This window comes from Megascapheus bottae, chromosome 17 (assembly GCF_031878675.1).
Source record: "Megascapheus bottae isolate mThoBot1 chromosome 17, mThoBot2.hap1, whole genome shotgun sequence".
Classification (NCBI taxonomy): Eukaryota; Metazoa; Chordata; class Mammalia; order Rodentia; family Geomyidae; genus Megascapheus; species Megascapheus bottae.
In genome coordinates, this window is record NC_143525.1 from 28356460 (window position 1) to 28372458 (window position 15999).

Consider the following 15999-nt stretch of genomic DNA (forward strand, 5'->3'; position numbering starts at 1 on the left):
CTGGCTGTGTGCCGACCCTGGTATAGGGGTGGGGAGTCACCGAGATGAATCAAAAGCTGCCAACGCAAGGGAGGGGCCTCAAGTCTGAACAGGAGCCAGACAGACAGTTGTGCATCTGGCATGTAACAATTGTGCACCTACTCTGTGTCACACACAACCAGACAGAGGAGGCGTCATCTCTGCCATTAAGAAACCCAGGATTACACCATCGCTATAGTACAGATAAAATGCCAGGGAAATTGGGAGAAAAGGAGATTACTTCTACTTAGATGGGCTCAGGGATGACTTCATGGAGGAGATGAGGGCTGATTTGGGGTATGCCAAGCTGTGGGAAGGCCACCCCTTGCCAGGCCCCAGCTGTCCTCTAAATCCCCCGTGCAATGGTCGGTTGTGTAACTATCTGGGAAGGTGCCACCATAACTGCTTACTGCATTCACCTGCTGTAGATACGCAGTTGGCACTAGGCACTGGCTGGCTAACTTTAGTAGATCCTTTATTGGCTTTCTAAAAGCCCTCTTCCCTCTCATGGGGTCACATGCCATAGGTTCAATCTGGGGGAATGGTGTGCTGCACCCCACTGTTGGGTGTGTGGGAGAAGGAGGGCAGGATAAATCCTGTTCTCAAAGCTCTACACTTGTCTGTCTTAGGAACCCCAGGCTCAACACTTGTCTGGGTAAAGCATGTTCTGATTGGATGAACAATGGCCAACTGGTCTCCATGGTGACAGAAGTGCCTTAGCAGATGGGGAGCTGAGTTGGGAGGCTCTTCCCTAGAGATGTTCATCTTTCCCCTCCTCCCCATGGACCAGGGCCTTCTCTTGGAGACAGCACAAATTTACCTCCTTTTCCCCAAGGTCTGACTCATTTCTTTTTGAAATGGATGGCCTAGGAGCAGGGTGGTGGAGGAGTCATGTGGGACAAATGTCCTCAGTTCCTCAAAAGCAACAGTCTGAATACTAGTTCCCATAGCCCATCATGGACCCCTCCTCATCTCTGGGTTAGGCTCAGGCTACTCTGGCCACCCAGGAAGTGACTACATCCCCCTGGCCTGTGTCCACCTAGTACATGTAGCCACACTTGGCAGAACACAGTTCTGAAGATATGTAAGCGCCCCCTGTCTGCATAAACAGAACCTGGGAGGTAAGGCTCCCACAAACAGATGGCGCTGCCTTTGGAATTACAAACATTCCTGGGGGACTGTCCCATCTTCCCCTCCCCCCCTTCCCTAGGCTCTCTGCCAGAGGGATGAGAAAAGTTGTCCCTAGAGAGAAGTGGGTAAGACCCTAGACTTTGTGGAGGGAGGGGTGCCCACCACCTACACAGCTGTGATTGAGGTAAAATCAGGCTAAAGAGATCAGCAATGGCGGCATCACTGAGGGGAAAAAAAGATCAACAGGGAATAATACCCAGCCTGAGACATGTGGTCATGAGAGGCAGGGACTGTCACAGTGCTGCGGTGGTGACAGCTGGGGACGGGACAGCATCCAGACAAATCCTCTCCCTAGCCTGTGAACATGAGGAGAAAGGTTCTCAGAACCTCAGGATGTGGCTGCCGCTTCCCTGCAGTGACCTCCTTTTTCCCAGAAAAACTTTCATCTTCCCCTTAGCCCAGGCCAGAACTCCAATATCTTACCTCTGTCCTTTAGATTCAATGACGACCAGCTAGGAAACAGGGGTTCTGAGCCGCCAGCAAGACCAAAGTCCACAGGTCCATGAATGGAGATGATTTGGGAGTGATATGGAGGAGAGCCCCAACAGTCACCCTGAGAAGTTGAGGATGAAAACTGGACTGGAAAGGTTGTGATGAGGTCTGCCAAGGACATCCCTCTCAGTCCCAGAAAAGGCCAGTGATGGGTGGGCCAAAAGGATCAGAGCCAGGAGGAAGAATACTGGTGGAGAACGAGGTGGGTCGAGTCTATGGAGTGAAGAAAGTCTGGGACTAGCTTCTACTAGAAGACAAGTACTTCTAGGCAGAGAGAGAAGCAGGCAGGACAATGCACAGGAGTTCAGGATTGTGGGTGCTGGGCAGGACAGTCCATTACAGGAATCAGGCAGTCAACAGTAGAGATGAGCCTTCACCCATTCATTTACTCACTCATCATTGAATGGATACCCACTACATACCGGCTCACAGTCTAACTCAATCTAAGGGAGTCCTGGCCACCACTCCCTGACCCTCCTTTAATAGGAGATCACTAGACAGAAACTGGGGCTCTTCTAGGCAATCAGTCCCAAGGCCCAGAGCTACCCAGAGGTCTATCCTATATAGCTAGCTATGTGTGGGGCTGCAGCAATCTGAGCTCTAAAATCCTTAACTCTTCATAGATAAGTGGCTATTGGTTGCTATAGCTAGATGTCCAGGGTGCGGCTGGAAACTGGGTTCCAGGGTACTCTAGATTTAAGATGTCTATTGTATAAACACAGAAGGCAGCTAGGATGCAAAACTACTTGCTCCCTGGCTCACATCAAATCCGTGTAAGGTGAGTTGCACTCTTCCCTCCTCCCTGGAAGCCTGCCTTGGTTCGACAACAACCAGCTTCACTCCTCAGTCCAAGTGAAGCGTGTGGTGACTCTAGGTGGACCAGAGAGGCTAAACCAGGCACCCATTATACATGCTTGTAATCTTAGCTACTTAGGAGGCTAATATTCGGATGACTGCAGTTCAAAGCTAGCCCAGGTGAGGGGTGGGGGAAGGTGGGTGAGGCAGGGGAGAAGCCTGTAAAATTCTACCTCTGAAAATAAGCAGCAAAAAGCAAGGGTGCAGGTATAGCTCAAGAGGTAGAGCCCCAGATGAATGAGTAAGTAAGCCAGGCAAGTGTGAGGCCAGAGTAAAAACCCAAGTATGGGGGTGGGGGAAGAGGCTGAAATAGCCTGAGAGCACATCCACTGCAGAAGAACTGAGTGGACAGGACATCCTTGGCATTGCTGGTGTTTCTCATGGCACATTTGGTCATGGAAAAGGGAGGAAAATCCATTTGAGCCTTTGGGAACATCTTGCTTATCTAAACTAAACCCATTTAAGTAGGCAGAACAACCCCCCCACCCCCGCCTTATCTATGCCATTTAACTCATTCCCCATCCTAGGACACCAGTTGCCTCTGAGAGCATGCCTAGGGACCCCCTGGACACTTGCTTGCTCCTTTCTTGGTGCAGGAAGGAGGGTCTATCCAGGGTCTCCTGGGAAGTGGGCAGGGGTCCCTGGGGAATGTTCTCAGGTTACCCAGGACTTCCTAGGCCACATGCTACAGATGGGCTGAGTCTGAAAGTAGGGCAGGGCAGGGTGTACTGAACCGCCCTGTCCTTTCTCTCCAGTATTATTGAGCAACTCCCTTCCACTAACCATGAGCTCAAAGTGACCAGAACAAAGACCAGGGCAGTCCGGAAAGCTGGACCCCGTCCTGCCTGGCAACTGTGAATCTTCAATTCACTTTCTGCACCTGTAAAATGGGGAGCTTGAGCCAAACAAGTCTTTAAAACACCTCTTTTCTTGGCTAAAGAAGTGGTACATGGGACCTACCTGCTCACCCCTCCTTGATCCTCTAGCCCTGGCTTGTCTTGGAGCTCAGTAAGACCCTGCTGCAAGTTCCCAACTTCTTTAAGCAGAGCCTGAAGCCCCAGGTCCTCTTTCCAGTGTCTCTGGCTTAAACCTGCAGTTCTGCCTGGACTCCAGGGAGGCGGACAGTTCTCATGAGAACATATTTCCTTTGACCAAGGCACTGGCTCTGGGTGGGGGAGGTATGGAGGTCAGGGAGCTTTGGGGCTTTTTAAGGACACTGCTGGGTCACAGTCCTAGATCCAGAACACATTTCTCATCTCTACTTCTCTTCCTACTTGGGAAAACAGTGGGTCTCAGCAATGTGGATGCAGTCTCCTCTCCACCCCACTTCCACATAAATAGGCTTAACACTTATCTCATCGGGTAAAACAGGATGGTATTTTCTGGGTCCTCCTGGCTCTCAAATCACTCTGGGCTCTCTCCTGAAGTCAGTGCAGCTGGGCTCTTGTGTCTAAGGCTGTGCTCAACCCCCAATCCCAATCTATGGGATGCCAGGGCCAGGGGTGGACTGGCTCTTTGGGAACTCCTGTGTAGTCTGCAGGTGCTGGAGGCTCAGGGGCAGCTGGCGAGCCCACCTGAGGGGTGTCTCTTCATCTCAAGGTGTTTTGGGAGACAAACAAAACTGGGGATGAGACTTTTAGCTCGCTCTTTCTTTCTTTCTTTCTTTCTTTCTTCCCTCTTTTCTCTCTCTCTCTCTCTCTCTCTCTCTCTCTCTCTCTCTCTCTCTCTCTCTCTCTCTCTCTCTCTCTCTCTCTCTCTCTCTTTCTTTCTGACAGTTCTGGGGTTTGAGCTCAGGGCCTGAGCACTGTCCTTGGGCTTTGAGCCACAGAACCATTTCTGGCTGGTACTGGAGGAATCGAACCTGGGTCTTCATGCATGCTAGGCAGGCACTTTACCACCTGACCAAACACCCAGCTGGAGATTTTTAGCTTTCTATGAAGACAAAGCGGCAGCCTCTGGTGGTAAGGTGCTTTGGACTGGCTCAGCTTGTCACCCACCCCTCAGAGGTGGGCCTATAGAAGACACCAGGCATTTTTGCCAAGGTGGAATTCCCAAGCAGAGAGGAGGGAGGCCTAGCCTCCTTCTGCTTTCTATTGAATGTTTCCTGTCTCCTTTCTCTGAATGAGGAACACCTGGGCCACAGAGGCTGCCGGCCAGGGTTTACACCATGTGTTTCGAAAAACGCTTCCCACTAAATGAGAGTTCTTATGGCGTTCTGCCTGGCTTTTCCCCACCAAGGACCACTGTTCCATTGCCTACCTCTCCAGGTATCTTAGAAGCATACAGACCTGCCTGGAAAGGTGACAGCAGGTGAACACTGAACTCGGGGGTGGGGTGGGAAATGGGGCAAAACAGACCCAGGTAGAATTGTCCTAGTCAGGGAGGAGATGTTCTAAGCAAGGAGCAGAATCAAGTCTGGTGCTCAAACTCCCTGTCCCCATGTGCTGCCAGAATCTGGGACAGTGGCTGTCATGGTGGTGGCACAGGGAAGTGTCCTGGCCTAGGATAACTCAGAGTAGCCAGCAGCAGGAATAGAAAACACCAACTGAGGGCAAATGCTGTCTCTGGACTCCCACATTTGGTGCCAGCTGGGGGCAGGAAGGGAGTCTATCTTCCAGGAAGAGGCTGTTGAGCTCCACTGCGAGGAGCTGCCTGAGCTATGACATGTAGGTTTGGGAGAATGGGGTGGTGGAATGGGAAAGAAAGGATCACTAGCCAAGGCTTTCTTTCTCCCAGCAGCCTATTCTGCCTCCAAGCTAGTCAAAACATGGCCTTCCATAAGGATCAGGGGTCCAGCTGCGGTCAATGTGTCCTACAGATAAGGGACAGGAGGATTAATGGGACAAGGCATTAAGAGCCCATACTGAGACCATTATCTGCCCAGGGATGGGCTCAAGGTCATTTAGGCCACTGTCATAGAGCCCAGGCCACCAGAGCAATAGGGCTGAGTTGCATGGCTCTTGGACAGAGTCAAACAGGGACACAGACCCCTCAGGGGCCAGAGGGAGGGAGCCCTCGACTCTTGCCCTAGCAGACTCCTGATTCGTGTTCCCGCCAAGTCCCTCCTGCTCTGCAGAGTAATTGAAACCAGAAGCAGCTCTTCCTGGGCTGGCCAACAAAGGCCCCTTGTTGTGGGGTTCCTCATTCATGCTGTGCTCTGGGCCTGACTGCACCCAGCTCAGTTGAGAGCCTCTCAGAGAAGAGCCCAGAACTGCTTCAAGGTGGGGCAGAACCACATTGAGGTCTCTCATCAAAGCTGGACTGACCTTATGGGCTGAAGATTACAGATGCTGCAAACACAGTGGTTACTCAGGTGGCAGCCTTAGGGAGGCTGTAACAAGCCACACCAGAAATCTCAGAGCAGCAGGACAGCTGAGTATGAGGGTCTATATAGGACAATGGCCTTCATGACTTCCTCCCAAGTGTCACTTAAAATACCTCTGAGTTCTCATACACTTTCAAGTGGTCCAGTTAAGAAGTCAAGACTCCAGTGGCTCATGCCTGTAATCCTAGTTACTCAGGAGGCTGAGATATGAGGACCTCAGTTTGAAGGGCAGAAAAGTCTGGGGGACATTTATCTTATCTCATTTATTTCCCAGTCCTGGAGCTTGAACTCAGGGCCCAGGTACCATCCCTGAACCTCTTTGTGCTCAAGACTAGTACTCTATCACTTTAGTCACATTACCACTTCTGTCATTTTCTGAGTATATAGTTTATTGAAGATAAAAGTCTCATGGACTTTTCTGCCCAGACTGGCTTCAAACTATGGTACTCAGGTCTCAGCCTACTGAGTAGCTAGGATTCTGCAAGGCTCTTATCTCCAACTAACCACTAAGCCAGAAGATGAACTGTGGCTCAATTAGAACACTGGCCTTGAGTAAAACTATAAGGGACAGAGCCCCAGCCTTGAATTCAAGCCCCAACTATTGGCACAAAATTAATAAAAAGAATGTCAAGAAAATCTCTGGCTTGCCTTTTCCCCTTCATACACAGAATCCAGACTTCGGAAGAAAAGTGAGTAGGAGAGAATGCCACCTGACAGATCTAAACTACAAGGTCAGAGTGAGACCAAGTTTCCATCCAGGCAATAGGACAGCTAGAATACTTCTTGGCCTGGTCTGATGTCCTTTTCCATGCCAAGGTTGTGTGTACTGCTGTGCCCAGGCAAGCTGTTGAATGTGAAGCTGTCTCCTATGCAGGGAAGTTGGGGCAAAGGAAGCTGTCCCTGGCTGTGGATGAGATAGAAAATGGGGAGCAAGGGTGAGGAAAGGAAGGAGGGGAGGGGAAGAGGAGCTCATCTAGTTTAATAGTAACTCCTGGGTCTTGGACCTCTCTTCCCTAAGGTAAGAGGCAGGAACTGAGCTGTGGGCCCTGAGGAAGGGAGAGTTCTCTCTGGTTCAGCCAGCCAAGAAGGGCTGGATCCTGGGAATATGCTAATCAGCTAGCGGGTAGGTCCCACTTGGGGACAGCACATCTGGAGCCTGGAGCAGTGTGGTTGGAAATAGACTAGAATAAACATAGAGGAGTCCCTTGGGAGCAGGAAGCCAGAAGGGGAGGAAGGGGAGAGCCTCTGACCAAGCTGTTACTCTGGCCTTGTTGGGCTGGGGGTGGGGTAGTAAGGAGATGGTGGGCAGTAAGGCAGCCCTTTGGGCCTAGAAAGAAAAGGACGACTCCAGAGTGTGGAAGAGGAGGTAAACAGGCTGATGGGGAGTCTTTCATTAAATCTGTGTGGACAGGACAGATCCCGGAGAGTCACAGGCTGACATCCCAGCCTGTTTCTGTCCCATCCGAGCATTTCCATTCACTGGCTGCCCAACTTTGTATGGTGGTCCCTGAATCTGCAGCGCTGGCTCCACCAGGAATCTATCTATGAGTATGTCACGCACCCTCTTTCTGATCTTGTTTTCCTCCTCGTCAGAAGAAAGGACTCTGGCTTCAAACCCTAGGAATCCTCTTCTTTAATCTATTTCTTTACTCTTGCACACTCCCAATCCCTCCTGTTTAGGGCCAGCTGGCTCCTCCCTACACATTCCTGCCCACCTGTCTTCGCCATGTGGATCCTGCCCCAAGAATGCTCACCCACTCCTTCTAGCTGCCCACTTCGCTAGAATAGCACAAAACCTTAAGAGGGTAATTAGTGTGGCTTACATAAACTATTGCATAGGAAACTATTGCACCCTTTCAATAATATATCAAAAAAGGTGTGTCTAAATTCTACACAGGATGCTAAAGAGATGGAGTTTTTTATGGGGTATTATGCCTTGAAAGCAGGGGAAACCCCCCCACAAAAATGCATGCATAATTAAACATTACACACACACACACACACACACACACACACACACACACACACACACACACACACTCATACCCAAGGAAAGGGAATTAAAAAATTAAAGAATAAAGTAATTGCTCCAGAGGGTTGAGAGTGGGATGGGGTGATTGTTTCAAATGTCTTTACTATGACTGTGATTTTCTTATTCATACAAACACTGCTTTTAGAATTAAAAGACTCACTTTCAAATCCCTCTGGCCCCACCTCTTCCTTGAAACCTCCTTACCTGCAGCCCACAATCATTTTCCTCTTTGAATTCCTGGGGCACAGGTTGCATTGGAGAGCAGTAGGAGCCAACATAGTACCTAGCAATGGGCTCTGAACCATTAGCCAGCCCTGTCAAGTCCTGATCTCCTGGCCCCTGGCTATATTATCTTGGATGGATTCCTAAAGCACTCAGTGCCTCTGCTTTCTTGATTTTTTCTCTGTGACAGAGCCCCTCTCCTTACTGGGCACTATGAGAGCCCCAAAACCACAGACAAAGCATTCAGTGCCATGTGTGGCTCTTCCTAAGCATTGATACTATTCTCATGGTCGCTGGCATCTTATATCACTCTCCGGGCTTGACATGTTTGTCTTTCAAGTTTGTCAATAGACTACTCCAAGCTACAGTGTGCTCTGCAAGTCCCCTCACCTCTGCTCTTTCCCATGCTTTCTACTCCAGAAGTAACAGAACTTCAGGCAAAGCAAGCCAGATGCCAGAAAGCATGATCCAGAGGCAAGCAGTACACCACAACTCCTTATCCAGGCCACCCAGCCATGCGAGTGCCCTTCCCCAGGTTGGGAGATTTCTTGATGAAGGCCTAAGACATGAGGCCATGGAGTAGAGGAGAGAGTAGGTGCTTCTCAGGGGCTGCTGAGCTTCATTACTCTCATTCTGGGATGGGGAGATGTGGCTAAGTTCCTTGCAAAGTTGGTGCAAGATCAACCAAGACAACATTTAGCAATCAAGCTCCCAGGAGCCCAAGTGCTGGACACACATGTGGATTACTGAATGCTGTCCTACTCCTGCTCCTGCTCTAGGTTCCACAAACCCCATGGCCACATCTGGCAAATCCAGAGAGGGGAACTCCTTCTGGGAGCAAATGCCTGGATCTCAGGCAATGGGGCCCTGGCTATTCCCAGGCTAGGCTGAGTGGGAGCTGACTTAGAGAGCCTTTATCTCGCCTTTCCTTCAGGTCACTCGAGTATCATCCTAGCCCTACCACAAGCTCTGTCTTCAGGATCTGCTGAAGTGAACAAGGCCAAGTTCCTGGGTTAGTGCCAGTTCCCTCCATCGACCACATGGCAGAGCAGAAGGTGGGGAAGAACTGTGGGAAAGGCCATTCCATGGCTTTGAAGGGCCTGGCCATGTGGGAATGCCTTGGTACAGACTGTCCACTCAGCCTCGCTATGCTCAGTGGCTCTGAGGACAGTTACAGGGCAAGACTTTATGCGCCACCACATGCCCCTAGAGGGACACCTTCCTCCGGATCCACAGGAGGCTGAGTGGCGGGGGACTTCAAAGGCCTCTAGAGGCCTCAGGCTCTGAATTGCCAGCTTGATGGCTCAGGTCAGCTGGCAGCAGGAAGGTTTGTGTTTCTTTTAATATCAACTCCCAGGCATTTAACATTCCTCGAAGTTTAAACACAGAAACATTTTCCTTAGCAGACTGTGCTTTCTGCTCTGCCAAACATAACCTGGCTGTCTCCCCTCCCCCTCTGCCTCCATCTGCTCCTGTCTCCAAGATGTGATGATTTATGGCGTGCTACCCCAGGGTCTGTGCACATGAGCGAAGGGAGGTGAGTGAAACATCAAGTCCAGGTAGAAGAATGGCACTTTCTGGTCCTGGAATCTGAGCTCTAAGAGCAGGGGGAGGGAGAGGTGGGGGGTGAATGGTTTGCAGGACCAAGTGCCCACGTTGCTGGCTGTCCTTATTCACCTTTCCATTGTCATCAATGACCCAGGGAGTATGGCAGCTGCTCAGGTCTCTTGAGGCTGGACAGGTATCTCCAACTTCAAGCCTTTTCTGTGCTTACTCCCCTGGCCCAGCCTCCAGGGATGTTGGAGATGGGAACTCACTGTGTATCACTGCACAGAGCAGGTTCTAGGGACTGGGTTTAGAGCATTCTCTCATTACCATCCTCATTTCCTAAGTAATGAAGGGCTGCTGCATGGTTGCCTAGCAGCACTATCTCCCTGACGACAGCACTGAGAAGCAGGGTGCAGGTCCCTCAGGAAGGGATGTGTTCAGCAACATGGGTGACATAAGGTAGGTGGCTAGGTCTCAACCAAATGGTTCTACACCCCTGGGACAAGTGAGGGAAAGCAGGAGATACCCCCTCCCAGATCCCTGTGCCATCAAGGATACACAATCAAAAGCCAAATACCAAACCCAAGCCTCAAACAACAAACAACAAACAACAAACAACTCCTAAAAGAACACATACTGACTCCGGCTCCATTCCACCAGTGGCGATGGTCAAGAAGCCTGGAGAACTCAACGTTTATGGCCCCACCCTGACGTATCCCATCATTGTTCCCTTTGATTTTATGGTCACAGACTCTACTTAACTTTTGTCTCAAGCATGGGGCTATGCACCAAATGCCAGATGAGAATATGGATGGCTCCATGCTGAATGGTGTAACCCACCCACCTCCAAGCCTAGTTCTCTTGTTAGTTAAGTACACAGCAGCCATCTTCAAAACTGGAGAAATGCCCCCAAGGTGCAGGCGGCAAGGAAGGCTTTTTTCATTCCATACATTACACAACACTGAGAAATGGCCGAACCCTATGTGCGCTTAGCCCAGTTGAGGAGCCACCCTAAGACAGTGACTCCCAACACAGCGAGGACAGTCCAGCAACCCAGCCAGATCGCAAGCTCTTGAGGAAGAGCAAATGTTGGGGAAATGTGTCTCCTTTAGGAAGGAGACACATGTTCGTGTCCTGTGCCTGTGACAACACTGGCCAGAGTTCCAGGGAAAAGCCATTGGGGGCTGAAAGCGCAGCATGAAAGCCAAGGGGAGCACCATGAACCAAGTTCATCCTGCAGCAGTGTGGATGATCCATTTGAGCCAGGTGTGGAGGCCTGAGGAACCAGGCTACTGTGGACTGCTGAAGTAATGGTAAGAAGCCATCTCCAGCACAACCACAACCTTGGAGAACTTTTCTCAAACCAACTTGGACCTGAACCCACAGAGAGCCAAGGGCCTTGAGAAGGGCCTCCTCAGCTGTGCCCTTCCGTGGCTCCAATTCTCACCTGGATCTGCCCTTTGCCCATGATCTTATCCACGATTTCGTTGTTGTCCTTGTTGACCTTTGTCTTGTCATAGCATTTCTCGTAGCACAGGATCCTCAGGGACTGGGAACCCTCCAGTTCAATCTCAAACTCCTGGTGAGAGATGGGACAAAGGGTCATGAGCCACAGAAGCCAGAACATGTAGTTTCCTGACAGTTATAGGCCTTCAGTTTTGCAAGAGTGGGGTGGACAGCAACTACACCAAGGCGCTGGGAGTGTATTCATTTCCTGGAGCTTTTATAGCCTCCACATGAGTGATGAAGTCAAATTTAGGGGCCTGAGCTGAAATCCCAGTGTCTGATGCCCATTGACACTAACAATGGCCAGAGCTAGATAAATAGGGAGGGGAAGGAGCAGCCTTGTAGAGACAGAGTTGAGGCACATGATTGCCTTGGCCACTCCTAGTAGATAAGGTTATGGGGCAGGCATGCTAGATGACAATCAGGGGTCCTTTTGGGGACACCAGCCCCCTTCACTCACCTCATCCCACTTGGGCTCTGTCGTGTCCCGAAATACCCTAGTTTTGGCTTTACTGACAAAATAGCCAAAGGAATCCACCTCCAGGGTACAGTACAGATCTGCAGGGGGAAGGACAGACAGACATACCAAGTAAGGTCTGAGAGGTGCCAGGGCAGGGGTAATGGTGATGAGGGCTTTGGAAAGGGGGAGAGTGCACCTGGCTTCCCGACATCCCCTTTAGAAATGATGGGAAGGGAAGGGCTAGGCTGTGGCATGAGGAGTTATGGATTCCCACTGCCGCCCTGGGCAACCCAGGCATGTCCTTGGAGTCTTCTGAGCCTCCGCTTCAGTGGGGAGGACAGCAGCACCACAGAGGGATGCCAGAGCATCATGGCAGATAATGATCCTCCAGAGGCTTTGAACACACCAAGCCACTGTCCAAACACTGACGTGTTCTCATTTTCTCCAGGTATACAGGAAGTGCTCTGTGAATTCACAGTGTCAGTCAGCTTTTCCGGACTTAGTCATCCAAGGATAAAGAAGGCCTGGTTCCTGCCTTCAAAGAACTCACAGTAGGCAAGGCATATTGCAAATGATGAAACAGTACAACAGGTACTGTAATCACTGTCCAGGTGGTAGGGACAGGGGGAAAAGGGGTCCACTTCACCCCAGGAGGACAGGAGTCTTCCCAGATGGCCAACAATAACACACCTCAGAGAGGTGCCTTGGAGAGGGAGGCAAGGGAAGATTTTCCCTGTTGGAGAGCAAGATAAGGGGAGGCAGATAGGAGTTCTTGGTTCTATATGATGTGGAGGTCTTTTCACCTCTGTGACTCAGTTTCTTCACCTGGCAAATAGGTTAGAACTCTAAGCTGTCTGACAGACTCAGATTTCCATGTGGATTAAAAAGTAGATACAAAGTGTAATTGGAATACAGCTCTGTGGTACTGTGCTTGCCCAGCCTGTGCAAGAAAGCCCCATAAACAAAATTTCATGAAATGTTAAAACCTGTGTTATCGATTTACATGTTTAGGTGATGACAAAGCAGGGGAGGAAAGGAATGTGTGCTGGTTGTAGTACATTCATGGTCACATTCAAGCCCATTCTCAGGGCAGTCATGATAAATGTGATCGCCTTTTATAGTGACAGAAGCTAAGACTCAGAGAGATTAAGACGCTTGCCTAAGGTTACACAGGCCATAACTAGCAAACACTGGGTTAGAGGAGTTGGGTGTCTATAGCTCCAGAGCTTCACATTCCTGGAAGGAGGGCTCAGGGGAAAGTAGATGGAGACTCAGGGCAGGGTAGTTCCCCTGTCAGGAGGAGCTAGTTCCTGGTTCGATGAAAGAGAGAGGGAGATGCCCCACATCTTTAGGCTCCAGCCTGTGCAGACCAGAGCAGATCAGAGCAGGTGGGCAAAAGAAACCCCACATGGCAGGTCTAAAGGGACTTTATGGGAGAGATGAGCAAAGGTACCCGACTTCTAGGACTCAAAAAGACACTTACTGGCTGACTGTTTAAACCCCTTGGCAGAGTGGACGATGACATGAAGGAAGCCATAAAGTCCAGGAGACTCATCATCTGCAAGAGAAAAAAGCCTCAGGGTAGGGGTGGTGGGAAGCCCCAAGATTCTGGGGAAGAAGAGTAAAACAAAATCAGAGCCTTGGTTTGACAGCACCACCTGGTGGCCGGATGAAAAATTTTCCAGGGCCCACTGTACTTCCAACTTGAGCTGTAGTCAGTCTGAAAGGCCAGCCCACATCCATACAAGTTCTGGGCTTGATAGTACCATTCCTCAGCATACTTCCTTGCCCTCTGAATCCTGCCTGCCATGGCTTCCCTCCTCTAACTTTTCAAAATGGAAATAAACTAATCAGTGCTAATGGAAAAGAGAAGGCTTACCTTAGCCCTCTGCCTGGGACACAACAGTATTTAGATGACCCAGATAGGCAGCATTCAAACATCCCTTTCACAGAGTAGGCCTCTTCCGGACAACATGGCCAGTCAGAATTTCCACCTGCGCTGGGCAATTTTCCAGCCTGATTATAGCTCTCCCTGTTCAAAATCTTTGCAGAGGCTCCTGGAGTTCGTGGATGACTTCTAAACTCACTTAGTTGCCATTTAAGGCCTTCCAGGATCTGGTTCCTAGAAACTTCTGGGCCACTGCCACCTTCCCCATCTCCTAACCAGGCCGTAGGCTTTGCTGCCATGGTCAGTCTTCTCACAAACTGGACACCATCCCTGTACCCTGGATCAAGGTGTACATTCTTCTCTTAAGCCAGAGTAGGGTAAGGAAGACCTGGGGGCCAGCTGGGAACTCTGTGTACCTGGTAACAGAACAGTCTTGGCTTCAGCCCAGCTCAGCTATTTGTAGCTTTATATCCTTTTTTTGAATCCTTACTCATGCCCTCAGCAGTACCCTGGGGGATTAGATGTACGAGTTAGGCAACTGTGGGTTCCAGGTCTTACCGTCTTTATTGCTGGTGACAGGAATGTTGTGTACAGTCCTAAGCTTGAAACAGGATCCCGTGAGCACCTGGAGCTCCACTGAGCTCAGGACAAAGGCCTGGAGATCTGTTGGAGGAGCCATAGGAGGAGGGGAGGGGCATCAGCCCAGGTTCCCTGGGAACTCCCTGATATTCCTCCTTGGAGGAATGCTGCAGATTTGAATGTGGAGGTAAAAACATTTGAATAAGCACAGTATGGTGTAGCCAGAGAGACTCCAGTAGGAGGGAGAACCAAGAGAAGAGGCTCAGTGTACATGAGAGAGGACCAGCAAGGATCAGTGAGGGTGACTCCCCGCCCTGCGCTCTGGGTCTACTATCACTAAACTCTTCATGTGCCTTAAGCAAATCACTTCAACTCCTTGGTTGTTCAATAAGCAACATTTAGGGGCCACCTTCCCTGGCATCTGAGAGTGGCTGTGAGGGCTGAAGAAAGAAGATACTAGATATGAGAAGGTTTGGACATGCACAGGACTATTCTGCTGCAGACATCCCTGGAGTGGCGTGAAGCATAGCAGGGGAGGATAGGGCAGAGCAGGGCTTTACTTACCCTTCTTTTGTAGTTTCTGAATTGCTTCTCTCCACTCTGACCTCTCGTAGTCTGAGGAGAGTAGGAATAGGTAGCTCTGAAGAGAGGAAATGAGAATTCAGTTAGCTCAAATCTATTTCCAAATTCTAGAAGTTCCCAACAAGGTCCTATCTTACCCAAACCTCCCCTTCTGGCCCCAGCTTGGAAAAGGCTTCCTTTCTGGGAAGCCACGGGAGTGACAATGACAGTGGTGACCAGAAGGGGGCATTGGTTCCCCATCAGCAAGGAGAGGGCAGTCCAGGATTGGAATTATGGCAGATTTTTTGAGAAGTGAGGGCCCACATTCCAAAGCTGGGGCCATAGGTGTGGGAAACCTTAGACTAAAGACAGGGTTATTATCTTTGTCCAACTCTCATCCTTTCTGACCTTTCCATTTCGATTGTGGATCCGAAACGGGATTGTTGGGGAATTGAGCAGCAGCAAGAACTCATTTTCAAACATCTTCTTTTTGAGGCGCTCGATGGCTCGGCTCTGCCCTTTGTTGGCTTTCTGCAGGGGATGAGGCACAGACGGTTTGTCTCACACTCAGACTCCACTTCCCACTCAGCAGCTTAGCACAACATCCCCTGTGTGTTAATTATGGCTTTGTATTTTCTACATTTTATGATGTTTTCACATCTGGGGTGGCTAGCTGGGTGAGGATAACCATACCTTCCAGGGTTGGTCAATGCCTAACTGATTCTCCTGTGTGTACTTTCCTGAGCTGAACCAATGAATCGAAGGTCCAGTCCTCAACTACCCGATATCTAACTCATACACCAAGCCAGAACTTCCTCTGCTTCACATCAGCAGTACTAGGGACCAGACAACTAAGCCATCCAAAACCCAGAGGCCCTCAATGTTATTTGAAGTGGCCAATCTAAAGCGGTCTCCCTTTCCACACATCTCCCCTTTTCTAAGTAACTGGAGGTAATGAAAATCTGAGAATTGTGGTTCAAAGCTAGCTCAAGCAGGAAAAGTCTATGAGACTGTCTTCAAAAAACTAAAAAATTCTGGAAGTAGACCTATGGCTCAAGTGGTAGAATGCTAGTCTTGAGCAAAAGAGCTCAGTAACAAGGGCCTAAGCTTGGAGTTCAAGCCCCAGGACTGGCACAATAAGAAAAACAACAATATCAAAAACAAACAAACAAACAAACCCCACTGCTAAAAGGAGCCAGGGGTGTGGCTCAGAGGTAGAGTACCTGCCTAGCAAGCATAAGGCACTGAGTTCAAACCTCAGTACTGTCCCCCCAAATCAAATATAGTCATAATATATACTTATATGTATATGTGCACTCCCC

General features: G+C 49.9%; 1 protein-coding gene across 11 annotated transcripts in view; it reads right to left on the reverse strand.

Moving 5' to 3' along the window:
- Abr (ABR activator of RhoGEF and GTPase) overlaps positions 1 to 15999 on the reverse strand; it is a 146983-nt gene that overhangs the window by 24412 nt on the left and 106572 nt on the right. For all 11 annotated transcript variants that reach the window (XM_090350500.1, XM_090350495.1, XM_090350498.1 and 8 more), the window contains 6 exons: positions 15086 to 15208; positions 14681 to 14756; positions 14096 to 14200; positions 13133 to 13207; positions 11650 to 11747; positions 11131 to 11262 (listed from right to left, as the gene is read on the reverse strand). In XM_090350500.1, the coding sequence (XP_090206626.1) occupies positions 11131 to 11262; positions 11650 to 11747; positions 13133 to 13207; positions 14096 to 14200; positions 14681 to 14756; positions 15086 to 15208 (609 nt within the window). The remainder of the gene's footprint in view (positions 1 to 11130; positions 11263 to 11649; positions 11748 to 13132; positions 13208 to 14095; positions 14201 to 14680; positions 14757 to 15085; positions 15209 to 15999) is intronic.